General features: G+C 38.4%; 3 protein-coding genes across 3 annotated transcripts; 1 reads left to right on the forward strand and 2 right to left on the reverse strand.

The window, feature by feature from the left end:
- Positions 1-6,427: 6,427 nt before the first annotated feature.
- LOC122642229 (actin-depolymerizing factor) lies at positions 6,428-12,295 on the forward strand. The gene is made up of 3 exons (XM_043835662.1): positions 6,428-6,523; positions 7,400-7,665; positions 11,942-12,295. Exons 1-3 carry the CDS (start codon positions 6,506-6,508, stop codon positions 12,090-12,092), a joined length of 435 nt encoding a protein of 144 aa, XP_043691597.1. The 5' UTR covers positions 6,428-6,505; the 3' UTR covers positions 12,093-12,295.
- A 1,875-nt stretch (positions 12,296-14,170) lies between these two features.
- On the reverse strand, positions 14,171-18,140 carry LOC122641462 (beta-galactosidase 15). Its single transcript, XM_043834701.1, has 12 exons — positions 17,957-18,140; positions 17,786-17,881; positions 17,558-17,670; positions 17,399-17,465; positions 17,088-17,180; positions 16,831-16,974; positions 16,601-16,689; positions 16,189-16,294; positions 16,003-16,090; positions 15,795-15,913; positions 14,907-15,704; positions 14,171-14,800 (listed from the first exon to the last, which is right to left on the reverse strand). The coding sequence occupies exons 1-12, from the start codon at positions 18,122-18,124 to the stop codon at positions 14,195-14,197; spliced, it is 2,487 nt and encodes an 828-aa protein (XP_043690636.1). The 5' UTR covers positions 18,125-18,140; the 3' UTR covers positions 14,171-14,194.
- A 4,850-nt stretch (positions 18,141-22,990) lies between these two features.
- LOC122641463 (phosphoenolpyruvate carboxylase kinase 1-like) lies at positions 22,991-24,402 on the reverse strand. The gene is made up of 2 exons (XM_043834702.1): positions 23,610-24,402; positions 22,991-23,062 (listed from the first exon to the last, which is right to left on the reverse strand). The coding sequence occupies exons 1-2, from the start codon at positions 24,385-24,387 to the stop codon at positions 23,022-23,024; spliced, it is 819 nt and encodes a 272-aa protein (XP_043690637.1). The 5' UTR covers positions 24,388-24,402; the 3' UTR covers positions 22,991-23,021.
- Positions 24,403-26,209: the final 1,807 nt, after the last annotated feature.

Raw genomic sequence — 26,209 nt, forward strand, 5'->3', positions numbered from 1 at the left:
TCAAATCAAACATTTTGTCAACCCATTTTTTTAGCACCCAGAATTGAATTGTATATATGTTTTCTGTACCAAATTTTGTAGCTTCAACAGCTTATGGTTCAATCTGTCAGCCTCATGTTACTGGACATAAATGAATACCTAAAATTGAATCAAACTGTGACTTAAAATTGAAACAAATTACTGAAAGAGTTCTTTGGATGCAAGTATGCAACTCAAATCACAGTACTTGATTGCAAATACTCATGCCACATTTGGTCAAATGTCAAGTGGAATGAAGTGATACAAAATTCTCATCAGTAAAGTAAAATGAACTGAATGAAAATGAATAAAAATAGCCCAAAGTGGAAGGAGATCATAAATTTGTATATGTTTGGTTGTAATACAAACATTAAGTTGCCTTCCAATTTTTTACTCTTGTTGGGTGGTATTTATTCAAAATTACTATTTTTACCCCTGAAATGCCTGATCAAACCATATGAACAAGATTAGGTCTACATTTGTAAATGTAAATACATACATAAATAAAAATGTAAAAAAGTAATGTGCTTAATTATAATTAAGATAATTATTAAATCACCCGTAGCTACCTTTTTTTTTTTTTTTTGGGGGGTGGGGGGGTGGTTTGTTATATGTGGGTGGGATATGATTGAATCTAAGTCTGATACTTGACATGTTGCCAATCTAGACTATTTTCTAGAATATCTATCCCTCGCGCCAAATATTTTCACAATAAGCTCCTCTTGGATGAAGCTGTTTGTAGGAAAAAAAGGTCTTGGGTTCAGAACAGTTTAGTTAGTTTTCTTCCCTTACTCAAACAAATGATAATGCAAAAAATTTGGTAACATTGAATCTGTTACTGTTTGGACTAACCCATGTTATGTAGAAGGCACCCTTCTATCTCTAAAGTTAGAAATCTTGTTATAGGGAACCAGTGGAATGCAGCCCTCTTGTCTAGATTTTTGCCATCAGATGTGGTGAATGTGGTTATTAGAATTCACATCCCTAATACAGGTTCCCAGGATTGGGGCAGTTGTGGTGAGATTTGTGTCTTCTATGATCGTGCATTCTCTGGCATCATCTTTTATGTCCTGTGATGTTACCAAAAATATGTCCTGTGATGTTACCAAATATATCTGGGCTGTAGGGATTCTAGGTTTAAAAACTGATTCATTGACTGATTCTTCTGTGTAGAAGTTGAGCTGTTGTTTCTTCCATTCGAGTCCTCTCTTCGTGTTGGATAAAAGGTGGTTTTTAGTGTGTTGGTAATCTCATTCTATTTTACTTGACTGCATAGAAATCAGATTTAAAGAAGAAAAAAAAAAAACCCCCCTTAATCCAGTTGTAGTCCTGCAGAATATTAACAGAAGTAGAGCTGTAGGTGTTGGATAACCACCTGTTGAAGCTTATTTCAAGACTTCGAAGTACAATATGGCCTTGGGGTTATTTTGAAACTTTTCTTAATATTCAGAGGTGTTGTGCCACTTTTTCCTCTTTTTTCTTTGAAGGTCTGTAATAATAATAATCTTATGAAGGTTGTTAGATGTTTGGGTAATAGAGCCAGGCTAAATACGTTGGAGCATGAACGGTATGATGATGTTGGTAACTTTGTAGCTTCACTAAATACTTCCTTTTTTCTTTTTTTCTTTTTTTATGAAAAACGAAAAATATATAAATTAAAGAGAACAAAAAATCTGTACATCATACACTAAATCCGTCCTTGTTTTCATAAAAAAGGATCGAGTTTCCCTCCACCCACAATTAATGGGATCCTATTTACCATGGGGTGCGAGAGGGCGGGAAAGGGTATCAAGAGAGTATTTTGGAACATACTAAAATCCTAGGAGGGGTTTGTGGATCCTAGGATGGTGTGTGAACCGTCCTCTATGGGTGGAGAGAAACTTAGTCCAATAAAAAAAAAAAAGCCCCAAATCTTTGTTGATCATGAAATTGGTAGGGTGAATCACCCGTAGGTGAGACCAACATTTTTTTTTTTTTTTAATTTAATTTTAAGGAGAGAGTTTTCTGCCTAATAGTGTGGCCCTGCCCCAACACAAGGGCCAATCACTGTATGCATAGGAGAATCAACATGGGCAGAATTTTCACATTCATGGGGTAGGAGGCAGTCATTTTGCCTCCCTTTTTGTTGGGCATAGGCACTATGTTACCACGCGGGAGAATACCTCTGGACCAGTAAAAGATGTAGATGCCATGTGACAGTGTCGGTTAAATGTTTCAATATGGCTTTAAAAATCTAATGAAATTTTTTTAATTTTTCAAAAATAAATGAACAGCTACAAATACAGAGAAATCTACCAATAATTGAGAGATAACCAGGATCCCCTGCAGTATTGGTGGGGCAGCAGTGCACATCCGACGGCACAGCAGAGGCCAGGTGGCACACATGGCACATATGGCCTCTGTTGTGCCGTCGGATGTGCACCGCCACCCCGCTGGTACTGTAGAAGATTTTAATACATGATTGAATTCAAGTCTGATATTTGACATGTTGCCAATCAAGGCTATTTTCTTGCAGTCAAAATCGACGATAAACTTGGTTGTAGTCTAGAAATACCCTCTAGAAAGGAAAACCTTGTTGATTGATTTCTTATAAGGGCAAGGGATCTCTGAGCCGACGGGTATTCTACAACCTCTCACAGAGAATAAGGGTAGGAAAACCCGGAGGGCTCTTGGATACTTTCCCTTCTTATCATTATCTATTGCCTCAAGTCATTGCTTCTCTCCCACTCTCACCAAGCAAGGAACGTACAGATATTTGATATAGAGACCAATTTTGATCTGGAAACTGCAATGCACGAAAAATTCTATTTTCTCTTACCCAAAAAAGGAAAAATTCTATTTTCTTACATATTAAAATTTTTACAAAATCATAGCCATATAAAATTAGCTTTCTCAGAGAAATTAATTTATTGAACAAGGAATTTCAAAGATAGATTAACAAAGAAACTTCCTTCACATGAACCCAGCCTTTCTAGTTGGAAATGTGTTATGAGAACAAACACGTCCCATTCCACTCCTAATTTGAATATGGATGTACAAGGAACACTCTAGATACACCAGGTAGCAATCTGCAGACCCACATCAACCTTATCGCTTACCATGCATTTGACTTATTCTCTTAGAACTATTTGCCAATCAAACCATTTCCAAAATTTTGAGTTTTCAAAGTTTCACTGTACAAACTGAATTAAGTGCAACTTACTGTAAAAGGGGATGTTGACAACATGTCCACAAAAAAGACAAGGCCTTTTCCGCAAAGGTTTCACAACCTGAGCTACCCATAGAACTGGTGCAGTCTATCTATCTATCCATGTATGCAAATATGTGAGTGTGCCATGAGCTCACCTTCTCTTCCAACTAATTGTTCATCAGCCTGAGAGATCGGTACATTCGAACTAGCAGCAGGAACAGAGAAAATAACCAGCCGCAAGGTCTGGTTTGATCTTCAACTCAGCAATAATTTACAAGCAGTGGTGTAGTCTTGGATTCCACCATTTTCTTCTTCTGATCTCTTGTTTTCTAGATGGGTTCAAACACTAACCGTTTTGGGGAAGATGAGGACAATTTGGTCATTTTATTCTTTAATTTTGATGGGTTTTTATCAGAAGGGCATTTTGATCATTAGATTCTCTAAAATTAACGTCTAACATCCCAAATTAACAGACTTGACCAAAGTGCTACATTGTTTTGAAAATAAGGAAGAGTTTGCAATTAAAATAAGAAGGCATTTGAACAAATAGGCATTTTCAGAGAGGCATTGTCTAAAACCCTATTTTAAAGACCTCACTGTAAAAGGTCATTGTTGACTGATAAAAATTCATTCTCCGAAAAAGGGTATAAACAGCAAAAACTTCGATCTCATGGAAAGAAAAAAAGGTTATCTGAGATTTCGTCTCAGAAAGCGAGGTCTCGTGATCAAACCTTCATCATTGCATAATTTCTTGAGACCACCCGCCTGAGACTCACTAGGGTCCAGAAGCTCCAGTCCATACGTGGCACGGGGTCATGTACAAACCTAGGGCCCAGGGGGATTTAGTCGGCCTAAAGTCGGATACCCTTATCTCTGGAAAAACAAAAAAAAAAGAAAAGAAAGAAAAAAAGAAAAAAGAAAAAAAGAAAAAAGAAAGAAAGAGTGGGTTATGTGAACTTAACGCCATTGGTCAAAGTATGAAAGTGGCTTTTTGTTTAAAAGGGACGCGGGGAATGGAAAACGCTTCCAATATCAATCTGAACCGTTTAAAGTTAAATAAAAAGGCTAAAACATATCTAGACCATTCATTTGTACAACCGTGCATATAATCGGTGTCAGCTGTCAGGTTAGTAAAGTTTGAATTAAAGAAACCACACATTCAATGCTTATCCAAAAGTCGTACATATTCCCACAATAATTAAAAATTCAAAAGAAATATATCGAGAGCGAAATGTGGTCCCCCACCGCCCCGAACCATAAATGGTTTTGGGCTTACGTGTCGGTCGGTCCACAAAGTTTGGTTGCGTTCGGATTACGCACCGTTGCGAATCTGAAAGAAAAGGTTTTTTGTTGGGATTGTCTACGGCTTTTCTTTCTACGGTTCCCTGAAGCGTAAACTGTGGGTCCCAGAGAATCTCCGCAGGCGCAGGCAGACCCATCCGGTTGCATCGAGCCTTTCACTTGATTTTGGGCTTGGACTTTATAGTTTATTGGGCTAAGTTTGAGATTGGACCCTGAAGCTCAACATTCACTCCTCTTTCTCCCTCCCTTTTGCATTACATTGACACAAATAATAATAATTGAAGAAATAATGCAATCACGCATATTTTGTATTACTTCCCAAAACATGTCTTTCTGGATCCTCGAGTTAAAAATTTTATTTAAGATTGAGTTTTCCTTAAGCCACAGTGAAAGGAGAATTCCTTGATCGTGGTTTTTGGATGAGCGGGAGAGGGTATCACGAACAATGTGTGTGTGTGTGTGGGGGGGGGTATATTTGACCATTCATAAATAAAGGGATATCATAGAACCCCTGGGATGGTGGCTGAACCATTCTCGTGTGGTGAAGGAAACCTTTATCCTTATATTTATGAAATTTAAACATGTGAAGAATTTTCATGTGTTCGAAGTAATCTAGTTGATCCAATATTTAGCCACTTGAGCAGGTTAAAAGGTATGATTGTATGCTATCATCTTTGTAGAACTGTTCTAGTTATGTAAGTTTTTAAGTTTGACTAAAGTATGAAAATTAAAAATGGGAAAGAGAACGCTACCTGGTCACGTGCGGTGCGTGGCCCCTGTGCCTAGACACAGGGCCATGTGAAATGACTGCCACGTCCTTAGGAATTTTTGCCTTTTCATGGGGGCACGGTCCTGTGTCTGGGCACAAGGGCCACGCACCGCATGCTAGGTAGCGTTCTTTCTCCCATTAAAACAGACTAACTATTAGAGCATTCCATGTTGGAGGAAGTTTTCTGCCACCCCACCTAGGGTGAAGAGAGAATCTATTCATCCAAGATTATTTGACATTATGACTAGACTCCTCCAATGGTGAATGTCATCTTTAACTCCTACCCTTTATTTTTGAAAATCTAAAATATCCTTTTCTCAATCCTATCGGAGGGTCAAATCCCATGTATTAAGAGGTTCTCTTTTCACCATGGGTGAAGGGAAACTCGGTCCTTCCATGATAGACTAAGAAAAGCTTCTCCATGGTAAGAAAGACTAGCATCTTCTAAGTATGTGTACACGAACTTGCTCCCCTTTTCATTGGTCCCACTAGGGAGAATGAAAAGCTAAAAAAATTTAGGGCAAGAGATCACACTACCTGGCTGAGTAGCTTCTGCACCAGCATGGGGGCCAATGAAAGCACATACAAAGGCATCAACATGGTTGAGATTTTTTAATTTACAAGATGGAGTGGTGATTTCATGTGTGCTTGTGTCGGAGGCAGGCTCCACATGACCAGACAACATATTTTTTTCCCAAAAATTAAGTGTTTGGTGTATTTAACGGACCTAAGTAAGAAATTTGAAGCCCATATTACCCGGTGAAGCAGGCCCATACGGGGGGGCTCATTGAGACTTGATAGATACCGGTAACCGGAAGCTGAAGGTGGAACTTATGCATCTTCTGATTACCGAAGCGTCGCTTTAAAGAATTGCATCTTCACTCATACTTGTTGGTTTGGCGGTCTTTTCATGGAAAAAAGATCAACCACGACGCGCCTCTTGTCTGGATTTTTTTGTCTTCGCTCTTTCACACTTTCACTCGCCGCAGATTCTCTACTCTTCTTTCCTATACAACAAAAGGAGATAATATTTTCCAAAAATTCTTTTAATTATTTTGTTCATTCTTATTCCCTCTCTCTTTCTCTTCACTTCTCCTTATATATCCACTCTGAAGCACTTCACTGCAGCCTCTCAAATCCTAATTCCTTCCTGACCAAAACCAGTTTCTTTATTTTCTTTTTAATTTTCTTTTCCTTCGTTGTATCTTGGGTAAAGATTCGTAGCCATGTCGTTCAGAGGAGGGGTAAGATTTTAATCCTCTTTTTTTTCCCGTTTATAATCTTATTTTGTTGCCATCGATTCCCTGAAAATCGAATTCTTTAGCTTCTGATGTAGTAAGATGATTTCTATGGAAATTTGGGAGAGATCTTTTCTCTGAAACTGATGTACTAAGATGATTTCTATGGTTTAACTTTTGAAAACTAGTGTATGCTGTATTTGACAGCTCGATTGTGTTGTTAGTTTTATAGTTTCACCTATATCTGGATTACATTGGATTTTGATCTCTAACATGAGCAGATCTTGACCAGATCGTCGTCTAGCTTTCTTTTCCCCTGTTTTTTTAAACGATTCTGCGCTGCAGTTTATGCAATTTTCTGCTTTGGTGCTGGATTTATTCTTCTATGTTATGTTGTTATATTGTACTGTGAAGTTTGTGTTTTTTTCTCTCTCCAAATTAGGGGAGATCTCAGTAAATGTCGTGCTTGTTTGCTGCTTTTGCCGATAGTGTTAGGGGTGAATCGTACAAAGATCATAGCTTTAGTGCAGTATTTATTGGCTATGTTAGTGTCAGGCTTGATCTGGGAACTGGTTTATAGTTTTGCGGAGGGAATCAGATACTAACTCCTCCACCAAATTAAGTAATGAATGGTGAAAGTCCTGCACCTCTTTACCCACTTTAGTCCTTATTTGCTCTCTCGAGGTGTAAAAGTTTATCTTCTTAAATACTCTACTAGATAAATTCTTGCTGCGTCATCTCTCCCTCCGTTTTATCATCTTGTGTAACTGTTCCTGTATTTAATCTTAAATCTTATGTTGAGCTGCATGATGCATTTAGAGTTGCTATGTTTTTGTCCCCAAATTGGGGGTGAATATTTATGGATTAAGTTTTTATTTGCAGGCAAATGCATCTTCTGGCATGGGAGTTGCTGATTACAGTAAAAACACATTTATGGAACTGAAAAGGAAGAAGGTGCATCGTTATGTAATTTTTAAGATTGATGAAAAGAAGAAGGAAGTTGTGGTTGAGAAGACTGGAGGTCCAGCTGAGAGCTATGATGACTTCACAGCAGCACTGCCGGAGAATGACTGCCGATATGCAGTTTATGACTTTGATTTTGTCACCTCTGAGAATTGCCAAAAGAGCAAGATCTTTTTCATTGCATGGTCAGCTTCTCCTTATTTGACCCTAAAACCCTATACTCTGTTATCTGTTTTCTGTTTGATAGTAGAATAGTAGTTCTGCAAAATCATCAAATCCTGTTAATGATTTTCATGACTTAGAATTCATGGTTTATCATTCTCATGCAAGGCAAAGTTGCGAAGTTGTAGCGTCTAGTATGTAACATCTGTTCTAAAGGCTTGGGTTCTTTATAACCTCACTGTCTGAATTCAGCTTGAATGTCAATGTATTCAGGTGAATAACACTCCAGTGTATAGAAGTACTTGGTTTTATCATAAAAATGCCCATCACTTGATGAATACCAATAATATGATTTCTTCATTTCCAAAATTTCTTATACCACGTTTACATAATTACATTGCCTTCTGCTTGTTGATCAGTGGCATATACGCTGTCCACAATGAGCATAATTATCTTACATAATAGTGTCTTCCTGTTGTTTAAGCCTCCCATCTGACTTATCGACTTTGGGAGGCTGTTTCGTTGGGCTTTCCCTGGTGTATAATTTTCAAGAGTTTTCTTGTTTGGCTGACAGGTTTATCTTTGGTACTTTGATCATTGTATGGCTTTTATAGTTTATTCTACAATCCTAGAAAGTTAGAATTCAGAAGCAGCATTTTATATGTGCTCTAGTAAACCTGGATATTGGAAGACAAAAACGAGCACAATTTCATGACTAAGCAGTCTTTAAGATATTTTAAAGTTTGAAAATACATCATTTCTGTTTGTGGATTATGTTTCAATTGTGGGTATGTTCTTTTAAGGGATTAGAATTTCCGTAACTAGATGAGCCTTTTATATAAAATTTGTCCTGTGCTCAATTATTCATGCTCCACATTGTTTAGTTGCTACTGTTAATTATTTTATCTTTGACTTCTACTTCACTCCTTCAATTCTTGAACCGTACATATTAAGATATGCAATTTTTTGTAAAGGTACCCACCCATGCAGCTTCATTTTATTGCTGGGTTTTAGTTTATCATATTCAAGCTATGCAGGTTCGTGAGTGGCTTATGTTCAATGATTTCCAAGTGTCACATCTCGATTGAGGAACATCATCCTTTAAAATCCCAACCCTGAAGAAAATTCTCTTGAATTTTTGGATCCTCATCTAGCCTATATCCAATTGCTCTTGAAATCTTCGGAATTTTTTATTTATAAATAAGGTTTGTTGGGTCCAATGAACTGCACATTCAGTTATAGCTGACACTGAAACCTTCAAGTTTGGAGTTTCTGCTGTTGAGATTGCATGGTTTTTTTTTTTGGGGGTTAAATCTTGGCACTTTATTTAATTAAATATTAGTGTTTTATTTAATAAAATATTAGCATTTTATTTAATCAAATTTTAGAAAAGGTCATACCTAGTGCATGAGGCTCCCGCCGACTTGGGGGTCTGGGGGAGGGTCATAATGTACACAGCCTTACCCCTGCTTTCGCAGAGAGGCTGTTTCCAGATTTGAACCCATGACTACTTGGTCACAATGGAGCAACCTTACCGTTGCACCAAGGTCTGCCCTTATTTAATCAAATTTTAGTATTTTATTTAATAAAATATTAGTATTTATTGGAATTTTGTCCTATAAAAGCAGAATCATAAGGAAATAGTTAAAGTAGAAACTAGAAATTACAAAGTACAATGAACAATACATACACCCAAGTCCCAACTCTTCCATGTTCCAACAATACAATACTGTGACTGTCTAATGATATAAACTATGACGTGTTGGATTGAGTCCACTCATGGTCCGATGGAGCCGATGTGCATTTTCCTACGACTGCATGATAAATGCATGCCACACTATAGTGTGTGAGAAGAAACGAAAGTGGTCCTCCACAGCTGCCTTGTAAACAACGTTAGCTACATACTGTAGGTAACCTATCCTAGGGTATAGGTCACCGTAATGTGAAGAACCAATTACTGAGCTACTGTGACTCGATGGTGTTGGCAGTGTGTACAGGTGGGGGGGGGCTGGGTAGGAGAAGCTGTTGACAAAGGGCGATCTAGTATGTCCTTTTGAGTGGGCGTCATACTAAAAACTGGGAATGGATGAAGAAGAGGCATGCTCCTCCATGCTAGTGAAATGACCATGAGCACTGTACTCCGACCAACCGCTCTCTCCGTTAAAGGACGAGGCGTGCCAGTGCCCACTTCCTCTGCTGTCCCCTAAACTCATGCCTTCAAGAATGCTAGACAAGCTATCAACATCCATACAATCAGCCTGTTCATCTGCCTCTGGTTGGAACCAACGATGAGATTCTCTTGTGTAGCCTTCATGTGAGGATGGACGTGCACCATAGTTCGTTTGTTGTGTGGCATGCTCAAATTGGGTTTCCCCAGTGAATCGAGTTGGCTTCGGCTCTTGGACCGCCTCTGCTTGGTCATACTCCTCTTGAAGTCCTACATATCTTTCACCACCCCCATCACCACCACCATCATCATCGTTGTCACCATCACCTCCATGAATAGACGGTGGCATTATTGCGAGTTTGACCACCTGAGGAAGTGGACCAGTTAGGGTCGTCCTCCTCATCATCTCTGCCTAGTTTAGGATCGAACGGTCGAAGTGTTTGTGAGTGTATCCTACCCTTCTGAAGCCTTGTACTCATCCGCATCAACACCCATCTCATTGGCTATATGAGGGTCAGGCCTAGCCCTAGCTTGATCCATCACCGGCTCACCTCTATCCCTCACCCACTCTACCAAGGGATCCTCATCTTCTGGCTCGATCTGGAAAATGTTGGCAAGCTTGATCTGGTTAGTGTCGTTCTCCATACCCAAGTGTATGTGTTGCATCTTCAGCCTCATATTGTAGTGCACATACACCAAATCAGTAAGATGTTGGGAACCTAATTGGTTGCACCTCTTTGAGTGGATGAACGAAAATGTATTCTAGTTTCGCTCACAGTCGGAGGCAGAGCATGTCTGGGAGAGTACCTTAATTGCTATCTTCCTCAAATTATGTGGCAACCCCCAGCAGTTTATTCTAGTAGTTTGAGGCGGTGATGTGGCAAAAATCCAAGGAAAATCAGTGTTTTCTCCTTCTTCAGGTCGAAATAGATGAAACCCATGATTTCGACCAGAACTCGTGAAATGGTGCTTTTTAGAGGGTCTAATGTGTCATGTCGGCGGAACAGTACAAATAGTACCAAAATTTTGGCAAAACATCGAAATTTTAGTCGAAACAGTGTTTTATGTTTCACCTCCTATTTCGTTTCACTCTCTTCGAAATCCTCGAAATTTCTGAGAAATCGCCAAAATCTCGGCTAGATTTCGAACACTGGTTTAAATTGAGGTCTTTATAGTTCTCTTTGGATTGTGGAACACCTTAAACTGACTTGAAGAACATGTCATTTGCCACTGTGGAGAGCAGCTAGGAATTGTCCTGATCTTTCTACTGTGGAGTGCTATGAATAAAATTATGGGATATGGGCTGTAAGTGGCAAAGATCCTACTTAGGACTAGGTTTTATTCGATGGGAATATTTTAAAGAATTTTTTGCTGATGTTAAAATAGTCAATACAATAGATCTAGAGACTAGAATGTGGTCGTAGGGAGGTTTTGACCTTTCGAATGTATAGAAGCTGGTTTTTTGGATGCCCGCAAGTTGGTGGGGCAGTGTACCTGATGTGCATATTATCTTTTCAAAAATCTTGGGTTCTTTTTGTCCTTGAATGACTAGCCTATGCTGTGATGGTGCTTAGAGCTTGGTCCTAAGATTTGCTTCTCATTCAACTGAATGCTTATATTCAATGCCTTAGTAGATGAGCATTTCTATTCTGTTTTTCCTTCCTTTTTGCTGCTGTCTCTCCCATTTTCTCTGTCCTGTAAAATGTGTCATCATTAGTGAGTACAAAGAAAAAGCGGGGGCAAGGTGGTGGTTGTTCCCCATGTAGAATCGTTGATTCTCTAGTCCTGGAAGATTAGCCTATCAACGATGCTACGAGCTTGCTTATAGGCTGAACAAATTGTTCAATTGCATTTTTCTATTCGAGAATTCTATACTTTTTTTTTGGTAGGTGAGATTCTAGTCTATTGTCACTTAAGGATGTCAAACTAGTAATCTCGCTGTCTTGTATTGTTGGAAATTTTTTTGTTACTCGGTTCCCAGCTGGATGTAAACCAATGCATGAGCTGTCATTACATATCAGATTAAAATACCCAAGAATGGTATGCTTTAATGCATTTTGTAGTAAAAGGGTTTTTACTCTGACGAATTCTATTTTTACTTCATTTCATTGTGTGGTGTACAAACTGGACAGGTCACCTTCCATTTCACGGATCCGGTCCAAGATGTTGTATGCCACTTCCAAGGACAGGTTCAGGCGGGAGCTTGATGGCATCCACTACGAGATTCAGGCGACTGACCCTACCGAGATGGATCTAGAAGTGATCAGAGACCGTGCAAACTGAGCAATACCTGTGGTTCAAAGGATTTTGCATCAAGCACCTAATATGTTTTTGCTGGTAAAGGAAAAGGGCTTCCCTGCTTTAATTATCTGTTTCTGATGCAAGAGACATCTTTATCTTTAAATAAACTAGAACCTGGGAAGAGGGGAAGCCCTTGTCTAGATATTAAGCACTGGGAACTCTTGGTATATAATGAAAATGGATTTAGCAACACTTTGTCTTGTTTTTGCTTTATTAGATCAGCATTTGTAAGTCATATGCTTTGGCAAGAGTATAATGGTCCTAGCCCTGGTTAGTCTTGTAAATTGGTCAGTTCTGTTTCTATAGCAGATCTCACTGAAAGGGCTCATGGCTCTGATGGATTGGATTGGAAGAACAGTACCAATGTAGTACAGCCCACCCCAAGTAGTTGGAATATGGATTTGTTGAGTGAATGGGATCTCCTTGAATGTCCCATTAATCAAGTGGAGCCTCCAAAGAATGAATACCTATGCATGCATATAAAACAAGGTGGAACTATGGACAAGGACAATCAAAGCAGATGGTACCCCTAGTTGTGAGTTATTTGATGCAAACTGCCCTACAAATGCTTCATGAAGCTGGCACAGTACATTCTTTGCTTTCACCCATCTTAAAAGAACTTAAAAAGTGTATAAAAATATTGGAAGGGCATGGATTCCAATTTCCAACAGTGCCTGAGTTCAGAATACCATCTAGAGAACCCATGAACTCTCAGATAACACAGATCTCTCAATTGTTGATTAAAACAAGGGATAATATCTATCACTCATGCTCACTTGTTGAACGCTTGGTCACGGGTTCAAGTTTTGGAAATGTGTGAGCCTTGTGCACTGGGTACGGTCCCCTCTCATGCCCTAAGTATTGCTATGCGTTTGAACATTTGCCGAGTAAGAGAAAGAGGGCAAACATAAGCAACAGTGGGTGAGCTCCTGTCTTGTAGAGTAGGCAGAGCGGAACCCCCATTTTTGGAAGCCATTGACTGGAAGCGGGTTTGATCTGTCCCCTGGTTACTCTCTCTGGTTGAAACCTCTAGACTATGGAGAGTTCGAACTCGTCTTCAATGGCAAAAAGACTTATTGTCTACCGAAAAATGGATTGTCAATGCGTTGGTAATGTTCTTGAGATGATTGTGTGGTACGTGTACTCCTTCAATCTTGTATTTGCTTTCTCAGCAAAGCTTTTCCCTCGCTTCTGCCGAACCACTTCTGTTGCAGAGGCCCGAGTCTTGTTCTGAGGCCTCCCAGGCTCTCACTAAACAAGTGTCCTTGCCTGAGATGGACAGGCCTGCTCCTTAGTTGTTGATTTCTGTTACTCTTCTTATATTGTTTCTCTATTCCTAGTTCAATAATCTTTCAATCCAAAAGCATTTAAAAGCTAATGCATCATGCAAACATAAAACCCTCATTATTGCCAAAATACTAGGGGAAACCCTAGATTCCCATGATCTACCATTACCAGAGAAACAACATTTTATTTTCATGAACTGAGAGGAATCATTACATTCTTCAAAACCCATATCTCAATTTGTTTATTGTCTTGAGTTTGTATACGTTTGGGTTGGGTTTTAAGTCCATTACATAAACAAGGGTAAAATTTTAATCGCGTGGAATTAGGGTTTTCAGGGTTTTCTATACATTGTCTATGTGGGGAAATACGACCCAAGCACATAGTGAGGTGGAGAGTGGTATAGAGTATTTTTCTGATTTAATAAAAATATTCTTTGGTTGGTATATACTTTGTTTACTTTATTTTTTCCCCTCTTGAAGTGCTTTAAGTTTTTCTTTAGTTTTTCTTATTTTAGGTGGTGAAGATAGGTAAAACAAATACATGATCAGCCAACTCACTTGAAATCATAAACAAATTGAAACTAAATTAAAAGCAGCTCGAGCTGCGTATACTATTAAGATGAGCCCTACCAAACACAATCTTTTCTGTTTCTTATGCACTGATTTCTCTCCCTCTCGCAATCTAAAATCCTTAATCCTTAAACTAAAAAAAAAAGAAAAAAAAAGGAGAAAATTAAACATCTCAAATTAATTCTGGGAGAGGGAAGAGAAAAAGAAAAAAAATAGAGAACTTCTTAATTAACAGATGGCTTCCACAGCAAGTCTCTTGGTGATACCACTGCCGCAGTTGCTAGAGCCCAGATTTGCTTCTGAAGCATCAATGGTACAACTCTCCTTCCCAACACAAGCTTGCTTGATGACTGACAAAGCAATTGATGCCTCACAAGTACCTTTCTCAAAGGCTCCACATGTGCCTTGAGCATCACCAAAGCTCGCAAACCTTATCTCAGAGATGGTTCTACCACCTTGGCAAGACAGCTCCAATGTCTTCCCTTCATGAACATTCCCACAAGCTGACCCAACAGTGATGGTTTTGAAATTTATAAATGAAGGGTTCCCTCCAATTTCATCAAACAAGACCAACGTGTTCTCATCATCATGTAGGAAGGAGCGTGGTACATGATAATACCTTTGAGAAGGTTTCCCACAATTTGTCACACACTTGCTGTCACTATAGGGACCACGGTAGTCACATTGAGAGTCAATGCTGCAGCCATCTTCATCAGCAAGGAAGCTTGGCCAGTATCTACCAATGCTTTGTCCATTCACCCAAGCATGACCCTTACCCAAACCTTGCAAGTCCACCACAACTGGTTCTGTTCCTAATGGAGCTTTGAAGCTAGTCTGCAAATATCACCCATTAACACAAAAAAAATAAAGAATAAAATCAGACAAGAAAACAAAGTTTGAATGATGATAGTGAACAGAAACAGAGTTATTTTTTTACAACCTTGTACCAAGTCATCATCCTGTTGATTGGAAGATCCTCAGTGTACCATTTCTTATGGGATTGGACATCATAGAGCTGCCTCTCCTCTCCATTCAAACCCACCTTGTAAGTCCACTTGTATGATGACAAGTTCTTGATTATCGTCTCATCGTTCTGAATCTTTGCAACCAACTCAACAGCTCCCAAAATTCCGGTCGGCGCAGTATCAAAGAAGGGACCATAGTTCTTCAACCCAACTGTGGCACTCAACAATACAATCAAATTCTTACCAGAATTAACCTTGACCTTCTGCTCAAACACAAAATTAGACCCTCCAATTTTAGCCCATTGAGATCCAACATGCTTTCCATTGACAAAGGCATGGAGTACATGGCCTGTAGTGTTCACTTTTAGGGTTGTGTCAAGACCAAAGATGGGATCTTGTTTATCAATGTTCACAGTGGTCATGTACCAGAGGTAATCAGTAGCATCATTAGTGGCCTGCTTTTGCTCCAAGAGTTGGTTGACAGCAAAGGTACCCTTTCCTTGAAGGGTAGTATCCCTAACATCTTCAGGTCTCCATTCCCAGCTGAGGCTGCTGGGTTCATCTTCTGCTCCATTTGGCTTCTTGACCATTATGGAAGTTTGAACATTAACCTTGGCAGTGTTATAGACTTCCTTTTTGCAGTCTGGTAGGATACTAACAGACCATGCAGGGATTGTATATTGAGTTCCTTGGAAAGTAATAGTGGCATCACTGGTCTGATTGGCATTGCCAATGAAGCAGCTAGATGTTTCACTTGTGTTGTACACAGTTGCCTGCATTAATATATAAAGCCTCTAAAGTTAGGTTTTCATAGTTCAGAAAATTAAAACAATACAGTAAGGAAATCTATGTTAGAAACTCACATTGACAGAATTTCCGAAGACAATAGTATTCACATCTCCATAGGTGAGAACTTTCTCCATTGATTTAAGGAGAAGATGTAGCTCCTTAAGATGTCCCCATTTGGGTTGATTCAGATTTCCTATAATTAAATTCAACTAATTAATGAAAGATAGAACAATACAAATCATATTTTCAGTAAGAAAATATAGAAAAGATTGATTTGATTACCAAATTCATCAAGGGGTGCATCATAATCATAAGTGGTGGTGATATATGGACCACCAGCCACCCTGCCGAAGTTAGTGCCGCCGTGGTACTAACAAAATTAGCAGAAATTATTAGTGAAATATTAGAAGAAGAAGAAGAAGAAGAAGAAATAGTAGTAGTAGTAGTAGTGTGGCAAAAAATACTAACCATATAGTAATTTTGGAAAGTACCACCTGTTTGAAAGAACCTTGCAACTGAATAAGAGAGATCCTCAGCAGTCCTGTGTGGGTCTTTACCTCCCCAATTCTTAAACCTGGAATTTGGAGAAAAACGAGAATCTAAAACGATGCAGAAAAAAATGGAAATTGCAAATAAACAATCATACAATCGAACAAACGGATTTACATGATTTGAAAAGGTTGCCTACCTTGATTGATTACAGAGAAAAAAAAAAAACCTTTACTACAAATTAATAGCAAAACCCTATACAAAAAAGTTACTGAAATACCCATATAGACATCAAACCCCCAACAGAATTCACATTCATGTATAATTTAATTAAACAAATATCAAATTATCAGACTAAGGAGAAGAAAAGAGAAGAGAATGGAAAACTCACCAGCCAGTCCAATTCTCAGTCCACATCTTAGGAGTATTAGGGTTGGTTGGAGTGAAATCATCACAGTACCAACCATTACAAGTGTTGATCTGTTTAAAAATCAAAATCAAAATAGTTAGTAATAATACTTAATAGTTTATGAAATAAAGCAATAGAAAAGCTAAAAAAAAAAAACACAAATAAGAAAAGAAATTACCAATTTACCAAAAAAAAGAAAGAAAAGAAATTACCATAGGTGGAGGAGCATCACTTTGTTGACACATAATCCATGGGACACCAATATTAAGGGATTCAGCCATATTAGCACACCAATTAAGGTACTGTTTTCCAGCATCTCCATAATTTGAGATCATGTTACCATATTCATTCTCAATCTGTTATGTATAAATAGATTTAAAAAAAATAATATTAACAACTAATAATAATATTATATAAAATGGAAGAATTTGAGAAGGTAAAAAAAAAAAAACAGAGATTTATAACAAACCTGAGCAATGATCACTGGTCCTCCTTGTGATGCAAAGAGCTTTTCTTTCTTTACCATATCCACTATCAAGGTGGTGAAGTTTTGCATCTCATTCTAAAAGAGAGAGGGAAAAAAAAAAAAAACAATTTAAGTGTTTAATCTTTGAATTGCATTAAAAAAAAAAGGGTGTATTTAATGCATGAGGCTCTTGCCACTGCAAGGTCTGGGGAGGGTCATAATGTACGCAGCCTTACCCTTGCTTTTGTAAGTGTTCGAACCCTCGAACACTTGAATTGCATAATTATAAAAAATAAAAAAATAAAAGAAATTACCGTATACACAGTATTCATTGTCCTCAATTCAATTCCCGGCATGTTATGCAACCAAACAGGAAATCCTCTAAAATATAAAAAAAAAACATAATATATCAAGAAATTAATAAATAAATACCAAATAAATATAATTATAAAAAAAAAGTGAGAAAAAAATACCCATAATTCCATTCAGCACAAACATAAGGTCCAATCCGAAGAACAGCGTAGAGTCCAGCATCTTGGACAGTTTTGAGGAATCGAATAATGTCTTTGTTGCCTGTGAAATCATACTGAATATACAAAAAGGAAAAAATAAATAAATTATAGAAATATATAATAAAGTATAAATAAGAAAAAAATTGATTTAAAAAAAAAAAAAAAAAATTTTTTTAGAAGAAAAAGAACCTGGCGACGAATAGGCTCATGAATGTTCCAAAAGACATAAGTTTCAATGGTATCAAGACCACCTTCTTTTGCTTTTCTAATCAATTCTGGCCACATCTGAAATAAAGAAAACCCATTAAAATAAAATAATTACAAAGAAATGAAAAAGAAAACCCATTAAAATAAAATCACCTCTTCAGTACTACGTGGGTAGTGAATTGAACCAGATAAGAAAACCCTTCTTTCTCCATTAATTTTGATTGCTCTTCCATCATAAGAAACGTTTGTAGCCAATGCAGAGAAACAACTTACAAAACCCAAACACATTACAGAAAATAAAATTCTTCTTGACCACTCCATGATTGTTTATTTTCCTTCACTGATAGAGGAAGATAACGAAGAAAAAGTTAAAGAAAACAAAAGGGGTGTGCATGTATTTATACTAAATAGTTGGTAAGGTAAAATTGAAAAAGATAAGGGTAAAGTCTAGCTGTGTAGTTGATAAGGAGTTACACTAGGAGAGAGAGAGAGAGAGTTTGGATAATAAATTCTCATTAATAGTATAGGAATCTCTTTTCCTTAAGCAGATAAACCACGTCTCTCTCTCTCTCTCTCTCTCTCTCTCTCTCTCTCTCCTTCGCTATCCTCTTTAGTCTTTATAATTCAAAAACTTTGAAATGCCAACTTTTTATTGGTTGTAGTATTTCTTAAATTCTAATCTGGAATAAATTAAAACAAATCCCTATAATTGATTTCTTCCTATCTCTTCTACTCAGAAATTACTCTCTCTTTCGATAATCCTTTTTTATAACTCAATTCTCTCTCTTTCCCATTCTACGTTTCCGTGTCCTTCTCTTATTCCATTTATTCTCTCAACCAAGTAGAGTGTCAATGGGTAACAAATCTTAAATTCTTAATCTCATTTAAATTCCTATATAATCTTATAATTATAGAATCCTTATCGGATCCTAATCACTCATCTCTCTCTCTCTTCACAATTAGAATCAGTTTAGGATTCTACCAAAAAAAAAGAATCAGTTTAGGACTCTTATCTTTAGTCTTTTAGTTGTAAATTGTAATCTATATCGCATATGATATAGTTTTGAATAAGATTCTATATCCGTCTCTTGTAATATATATAATCTCCATTGGGGATCATTCAAATTAATATACAAAATTGCTAAGTTAATACTTTGCAATCGTTTAACAATCTTAGAGATTGAAGACTATATATAATAATAATGGGGTCGGAGTTCTTTGTGGGAGGGGGCAGGGGACCAATGAGAGTGCACTCATTGGCATCATTTGGATGGGATTTTCACTTTCATGGAGATGGAACGGTCATTTCGCTCCCTCTATGTCTAGGGGTGGGCGATACACTCCCCAGTGAACTTTTCTCCAAAATATATATGCCATATCTACAAACATAATTAGAGACGAAATGGAACAGGTACTGCTCCAATATAGATGGATAAGGATCGTCTCCAGGGAGCCCAGTGCCCATGGCGCGCCCAGGGGCATCAAGTGGTTGAGCTATACCGCATACATCTTGGTGCATGCCTAGGGATGTGTGCGGCACAGCCCAACAGCTGGCAGCACCCTGAGCGTGTTGGGCTCCCTAGAGATAAGGGTGTCAAAATCAAACCGAAACCATTTATCGAAATCGAACCGAACCGTTTAAACGAAAACCGGTAGACCGTTTAGTTAAATGGTCTGGTTATGGTTTTAGAAATGACACTGTTTATTTAATTGGTTCGATTTGGTTTAGACCGATTAATCCAACGGTTTCAAACCGTGCAATCCACTTAAAGCGATTTTCCAAACCGTCTAACCGTTTAAAAATTTAACAAACTTTTTTATTTATTTATTTATTATAAACAAAAAGTCAAAACCTAGCAAGTAGCAACTATTAAAAAAATAATAACTTTTAGTTAATTAATAACTAGTATTAGTAAATAGAATAGTAAATGTGTATAGAACCGTCTAACCGACCGGATAGAACCATTTAACCGAAACCGTTTACCAAATGGTCCAAGTTTTGATTATGAGATCGTTTAGTTAAATGGTCTGGTTACGGTTTCTACCCTCAACCAGTCAATACGGAACCAAACCGAACCGTTTACCTGAAACCGGATTGTTTAACACCCTTAGCTGGAGACAAGCTAAATTCAATATAGATAGAACTTTTTTTTGTCAGACACGGGTAAGGGAGTGTCAGGTTCTTCTCTTAGGACCCAACGCACATCCCGACCCACCCAGCGGCCAGTGCTGTTGGATGCCCCCCTAGGCACTCCCTGGGCAGTGGGCTCCCTCGAGAGCAGTCGGATCCGGTAAGGTAGCCCATGTGTTATGTTTCCATTACTTTGAGAAAATTTCTCAATGCCAAATTAGCAGAACCCTACAGCATAGGAACAGTTCATCTGTCAAGACTCTCTCCTTGCTTTTCAAAAACAAAAAAAAAGACTGTTACGGTTTCAATCTTTTCTCGACGAGGGTTGGGGTTTCGATTAGAGCAAACCATTAAGAGCATGATGAAACTATGCTTAAGTTTGTGACTTGACAAGTAGAAGACTGCATTCACTACAGGAGTTTCTTCATCCATTAACCATGAAATTATTGGAACCAATTTATACAGTTGGTCAAGATTAAATATCATTAAACATGAAATTATCAGAACCCATTTAATAAATGATCCGTTTGAGACCCGTTTAAAGACCGTTTAGAATTAATAGACCATAACTCGATTCTAGTAGTCCGATTATAGCCCGAGCCCGTCCAGGCCCGACCCAATTAGCTAAACGAGCGATCAAAGTGCAGGGCTTGAGATTGGTGAAGCCCGATTAGGCCTGATTGAGCACGACCGATTGACACCCCTACCAGCAATGCATGATTTACATTCATTCTCCCTGTCCTTCCTCTTTTTTCTATTCTCCTTACATTTTGAATAATTCTTCTTTATATGACCTTTCTCGCAATAATAATATATTATTTTGCGACTTTTAGATTTTGAGTGACCTTTATACTTGTCAAACTCCTCCAGTCTCTCACTTGATGTCTCTACCCTGACTACCACCTACAACCAAAGCACTACCCTTCTCAATCTGTGACCTTCGTATCTACCATCAACCTAAATAAACTGTATTATTGTTAATCTTTGTATGAATCCATAAGATCTATACCAATGGAGTGAAATCTGTCTCATCTCATGGGATGTGTAGAAACAAAATACATGGTAATTTTTAAACAAACCGGTGGACCACACAAGCGATCGGAAGACTTTCGGCTGCTGCCGGTAAAGCATCCGGTTCTCGAATGCTCTCGGGTAAAATGCATCTGAATACTATCGGTGAGCCAGTGAAGCAACCTTTTGCCTCTTTGGCCAGATTATGAATGTGATTTAAATAAATAACATGAATTTTAAACATAGTTCTAAGAAGATCTAAAAGTCACAAATATTCAATTATAAGGTCGTGACCACCCGAGACCGGTTTACCAAAAGATCCAAAAGAGAAATAACAATTAAACTACAATTAGATATTTAGGCTTATTAAACTAACATGCTTAATAGGATTGTAAAAAGAAATACAAAAAATATAATAAAAATAATCCTAAGAAGACTAAGAGACACGTCCATGTGATGAAGACTTCTTCTTGAAGCTCTTGACCCAATGACGTTTATGACAATATCCACGCATGGTCTTACATCCTATGAGGCCTAAGAGAAAGATTAGATATAACTATAAGACTAATCAATCGGTTTCGGATATTAACACAAAAATGAATCAACAAATACACATCAACATGTGTTGACGTGTTGTCATTTTATCCTCACGGTGCAGTACTGCATTGTGAGGCGCTGCAGAGGCAATGTGGCACAGCAGGCCCCACATGATACACATGACCTTTACAGTCGTCGCACAATGCATTACTGCACCGTATAGTAACGAGAGAGAATAACGATTCAATCAAGGTATATGGTGGTCAAGCGCCTGTTGGTAGCTAGTGGTGCGTAAAGGCCCATTGGTCTTGAGTTCAAGCCGCCTCGTTCACATCCTACATCCTCCTACCTATTAAAAAAAAAAAAAAGTCAGGGAATTTGGGTTCTTTATGGCACGATATGATGTGTAGCGCATAATCCGACGGCCCAGAGTACGCTTGGGCCCAACACATCATGATTCTAAGTATCAATATGTACCTGTTTTGCTAGTCACCGATACCAATACCATATCGGTAGCATGGTACGAACAAGGGGTAAAATGGTCAGAAAACTCATTTTTTAAGGAAATACAAGGGTAATTTTATCCGATACAACCAATCCAGGTTGATACCGTATCGGTATCGTATCGATTTTGCATGCTGCCGATATCTGTTCCAATACCGTGCACTAAAACCATGAAAAGCATAGGTGGTGGTCATGGATTTAAAAATCAGGAATCGGATCAAATAATCAACCAATTCAGATTGGAATCGCCACCGATTCTAGTACTTCACCGGCCGATTCTAACCAATTCGAATCGAAATTGATATTGCTTGATTCCTTCTTTTCAAAACCATGGTGATGGTGGGGCGAATTGCAGAGGAAAGCTACTGAAATGATGCTGCAAGAGGGTGAAAGTGAGGGTGCAGGTAAGGGAGGGACATGGTTTGAGGAATCGGTATGAGATTGGCCAGTTCCTATCAGTATCAGGAGAGGCCGATAACAATATAGACTCCAGATTTCTTTAAACAATGGGGTTTAGAAACAAATCCACAACTCTCTCCACTGAATCCTAAGAAAAAAAGAAAAGGTTGCACAGAACAGAGGGGGAGAGAGTAGATTCAGATCCTCTTGTTATCACCTCATATAAGGGTGGATTCATTACCAAACTTCTCATACACACATAGATACATATATCTCTACAATCTCGAACTTTGTCACCCATATGAGAGTAGGTGGGTGATTTATACATACGTCTCTACAGAGTATCAAAGTTTCTTCCTCAACTACGATCCGCAAGTAAAACGCCTCCTCCCCCACAAAGGAGAAATGGCCAAAAAGAAAAAAAAGAGATGCCAGAAGTCAAGGCTGCTGCACAGTTCCACAGTTTCCGCTCTCTTAGACCTAGCGCCATCTCTTCCCTGTTCCCTCCCATCTCTAGGGAGTACAGAATAGAGTGGTTTCGTAAGTACAAGCTCCAAAATACCCCCTATATACTTCAAGTAGTAGTAGTAGTATTAGTGATTTGCTTTCTTCTACTGTCTCAATTCAGATCAGCCATCAACGAGTAGCTTCTCCTCTGCTTGTGATCCATGGATGCCCTGAAATTTTAAAACAGAAAGACATAAATTAGTAATTGAAACTGAAAAATAATAATAAAAAAAAAAACATGTAAAACGACCCAATCGCTCACAACCAACCGAGGAAACGATCTAACAGAAGGTAAACAAATACAGAATCAGGAAAAAAGAAACCTTAAAATGGGAAACTACAACTTCTGTAACGGAAGAGTCAGTTAGTACGGCACCGATTTCGATCTGTCACTCTTGTCCAAACGCGAGAGAGAGAGAGAGCTAACTACAATATGCTAACTAAGACAAACAAGTAGAAAACAAAAATAATACGAAAATCAGTAGTAAATCAAAAAATCGAAGCAAGAACAGAGTTACTTTTTAAAAATCTAAACGAAAACAGAGTCGATCCAAGGGGAAACATCAAACAAACTAGGCACAATTTGTTGAATTTGGAAATAAAGCTCCAGAATAGAAAATTTACAAACAAGAGAGAGGGATTTCTCTCCAAGATACTAATCTAATCAATGGCACTCGAACGATGATTCAAGAACGTGAAAAGAAATATCACACTTACCGAGTACTTGCTCGGCCGAGAATCTCTTGGAGACGTCCTTTGAAAGCATCTTCCGCAGAAGATCCTTCGCCGCCGGCGAAACGGAGTAAAAGATCCGAGTCGGAAAGCGGAGATTGCCACGAAGCACGGCCTCAAAGATCTCAGCCGCAGAGTCACCATAAAAAGGCGGGATTCCGGCTAAGATTATGTACAAAATAACACCCGCACTCCAAATGTCCACCTTCTCACTGTAATCCCTCCCAGAAAGCACCTCAGGCGCAACATAGTAAGGCGTCCCAACGATCCCCCTCATAGGTAATCCGTCGTGAAAGATCTCAGCAGATCCAAAATCAGCCAGCTTCAACCGGTTCCGACTGTCAAAGAGTATGTTATCAGGCTTAATGTCACGATGAGCAACACCTCTCCGGTGACAATGAGCGATTGCCTCCATTAAAGGCAACATAATAGTAGCAGCTTCGACATCAGAGAAAGTACGCTTGGAGATACGATCGTAGAGGTCGGAAGAATCGCAGAGCTCCATAACGATGTCAAGATAAGCTTCATCTTCGTAAACATCGACGATTTCAACAATGTTAGGGTTTCCTCTGAGAAGTTGCATGATCTTGGATTCTTTCTCGACGCATTCTCGATCAACGGAGTCGGTGAGGAGACGTTTGTCGATGGATTTCAAGGCGAAGGACTCGCCGGTTGCAGGAAAGAAGCACCGGAAAACGGTACCGAATCTTCCCTGACCGATCTCTTCGCAAACGTTGTAGACTCTTTTCAATCCTTCGCTCATCTCCCAATGTTTGGGTTCTTCTGTGTAACGTACTAAAACTGTTTTTAGAGGAGAAAGGAAAGCAGGTCTGGGCATTTATAGAAGAAGGAAGGGTGGGAGAGGGGAGAGGGGAGAGTACACTTGAAATCCGAATGTTTTGGGGGGAATATTCGTTCAGTGTAGTTTTCTAACACGTGTCGTATCCAACGGCTGCATTAATTTTTTACTCGATATTACCAACGCTGCCTTAGCTTAGTAAGCAAGTTATTTGAATTTGTTTGTAAGTGAGGAAAATTAAATTTATTTCTGTTTTGCCCTTTTTTTTGTTTTTTGAAAAGGGCATGAGTGACATTTGGTGAAGCACTGTGGGAGGGAGAGTAAGATGGTATGAGGGTGATGTTTGGTCGTTTGCCGGAAATTTCACTCATAATTACGCCGGTTTAAGGAATTTCATTCATGAGTTACACTTGGAGTAGGACTCCACCTAGTACTATCGTACCGCTAAGCTTAGTGGATTGGAGCGGATAACTTTCCTTCGACATCTAACAGTTCGAGTTCAACATAGTCAGTGAACTCGGACCGTTGGATGTCTAACAAGTGTTGATATCTTCATCTAGTACTATCGTACTATCAAACTTTAGGGAATTAGAGAGGATATTTTTCCTCTAGAAGGTCAAGATATCAAAAACATCTAGAAAATTTTTATTTTTCTCATTTAATTCCATGATTCATGCTAAGGTAAGCTGTCGATTTTTAGTTTAGAGTTGATGTAGGTGTTGTCTACTAAATTTGTATGCCTTTTTTTTTTTAATAAAGTTTTTAAGTTTAGAGTTGATGTAGGGTTGAGTAGTGGTATTGGTGCACATGGGCATAGACAATTGACACCATGCAACATGAAACGTCAGACTAGCGATCTCAGTCACTCCATCATCAAGATAAGCGATCAATAGAGGAGGCAAATTATGATTCTGATGAAACAACAACGGATCTTTCTGATCATGATGATGGAGATATGGGTTAGGATGTAGAGAAGGAGACAGCTACAAATACTTCAGACACTCCAGCATGACCTCTGTGACTTTCAAGAAAGATACATGGGTAGAATACACAACATATATTTGATGACACATGTAAATGGTACATTGATGAGAAGAGGTAGGGATGTATTTTATATATTGAACCGTTTGAATCTAAAACTGACACCAAACCATACACAAATACAACGTTGGGAGTGAAAACCAATTTGTCTCTTCATAGTTAGAAAAAACCTTCAAACAAAATGGGAAAGATTTTAATATTTTGGGAAACATACAAAACCTTATCGAGTTTGTGAAACTTAGAATAATATGGTGAACCTTCACCAGGTGATAGAAGGAAAACTATCTCCAAAAAATTATGTCCACTCAAATGGGGATTATATATATATATATATATATGTTGAAACTCTCTAATCAAATGAATGTATGTGTGTGTGTGTGTTTGTTCTTTGAAGGCAAAGCAGCAACATTGTACTTTTGTGCAACCCTCTGTGTTCTGCTTTTTTGTGTGAGTGGAGATTTGGAGAATCAAATACACCTTTATTTCTTGCGTTTTTGTTTGTCATCTTTTGACAAAGCAAAAATATAAAAACACCTTTCGATAAAGCAAGCAAAATGTGTGGGATTAAAGTGTTGGCCGTACCCTCTATCTTTTTTTTTGGGGGGTGGTTAACAGCCGTACCCTCTATCCATCCGTATATAAAAACCGTACTATAAGGTATAAAAGAGAGAGAGAGAGGGAGATGCTACTTTTAATTGCGGTTCCATTTGCCGACTCCAAATGGTGCCACCTAATCTACCGACTA

The sequence above is a fragment of the Telopea speciosissima genome, chromosome 10, assembly GCF_018873765.1.
Source record: "Telopea speciosissima isolate NSW1024214 ecotype Mountain lineage chromosome 10, Tspe_v1, whole genome shotgun sequence".
Lineage (NCBI taxonomy): Eukaryota > Viridiplantae > Streptophyta > Magnoliopsida > Proteales > Proteaceae > Telopea > Telopea speciosissima.

Coding starts and splice junctions, on each gene's coding strand:
- LOC122642229 (XM_043835662.1), top strand. Junction 7,666..11,941: donor AAGATCTTTTTCATTGCATG/GTCAGCTTCTCC, acceptor CAAACTGGACAG/GTCACCTTCCATTTCACGGA.
- LOC122641462 (XM_043834701.1), bottom strand. CDS start 18,124: ATGGAGTGGTCAAGAAGAATTTTATTTTCTGTAATGTGTTTGGGTTTT. Junction 17,181..17,398: donor CAATGAATACTGTGTATACG/GTAATTTCTTTT, acceptor TCTCTCTTTTAG/AATGAGATGCAAAACTTCAC. Junction 15,705..15,794: donor TCTTCGGAAATTCTGTCAAT/GTGAGTTTCTAA, acceptor ATATTAATGCAG/GCAACTGTGTACAACACAAG.
- LOC122641463 (XM_043834702.1), bottom strand. CDS start 24,387: ATGAGCGAAGGATTGAAAAGAGTCTACAACGTTTGCGAAGAGATCGGT. Junction 23,063..23,609: donor CTCGGCCGAGCAAGTACTCG/GTAAGTGTGATA, acceptor TTAAAATTTCAG/GGCATCCATGGATCACAAGC.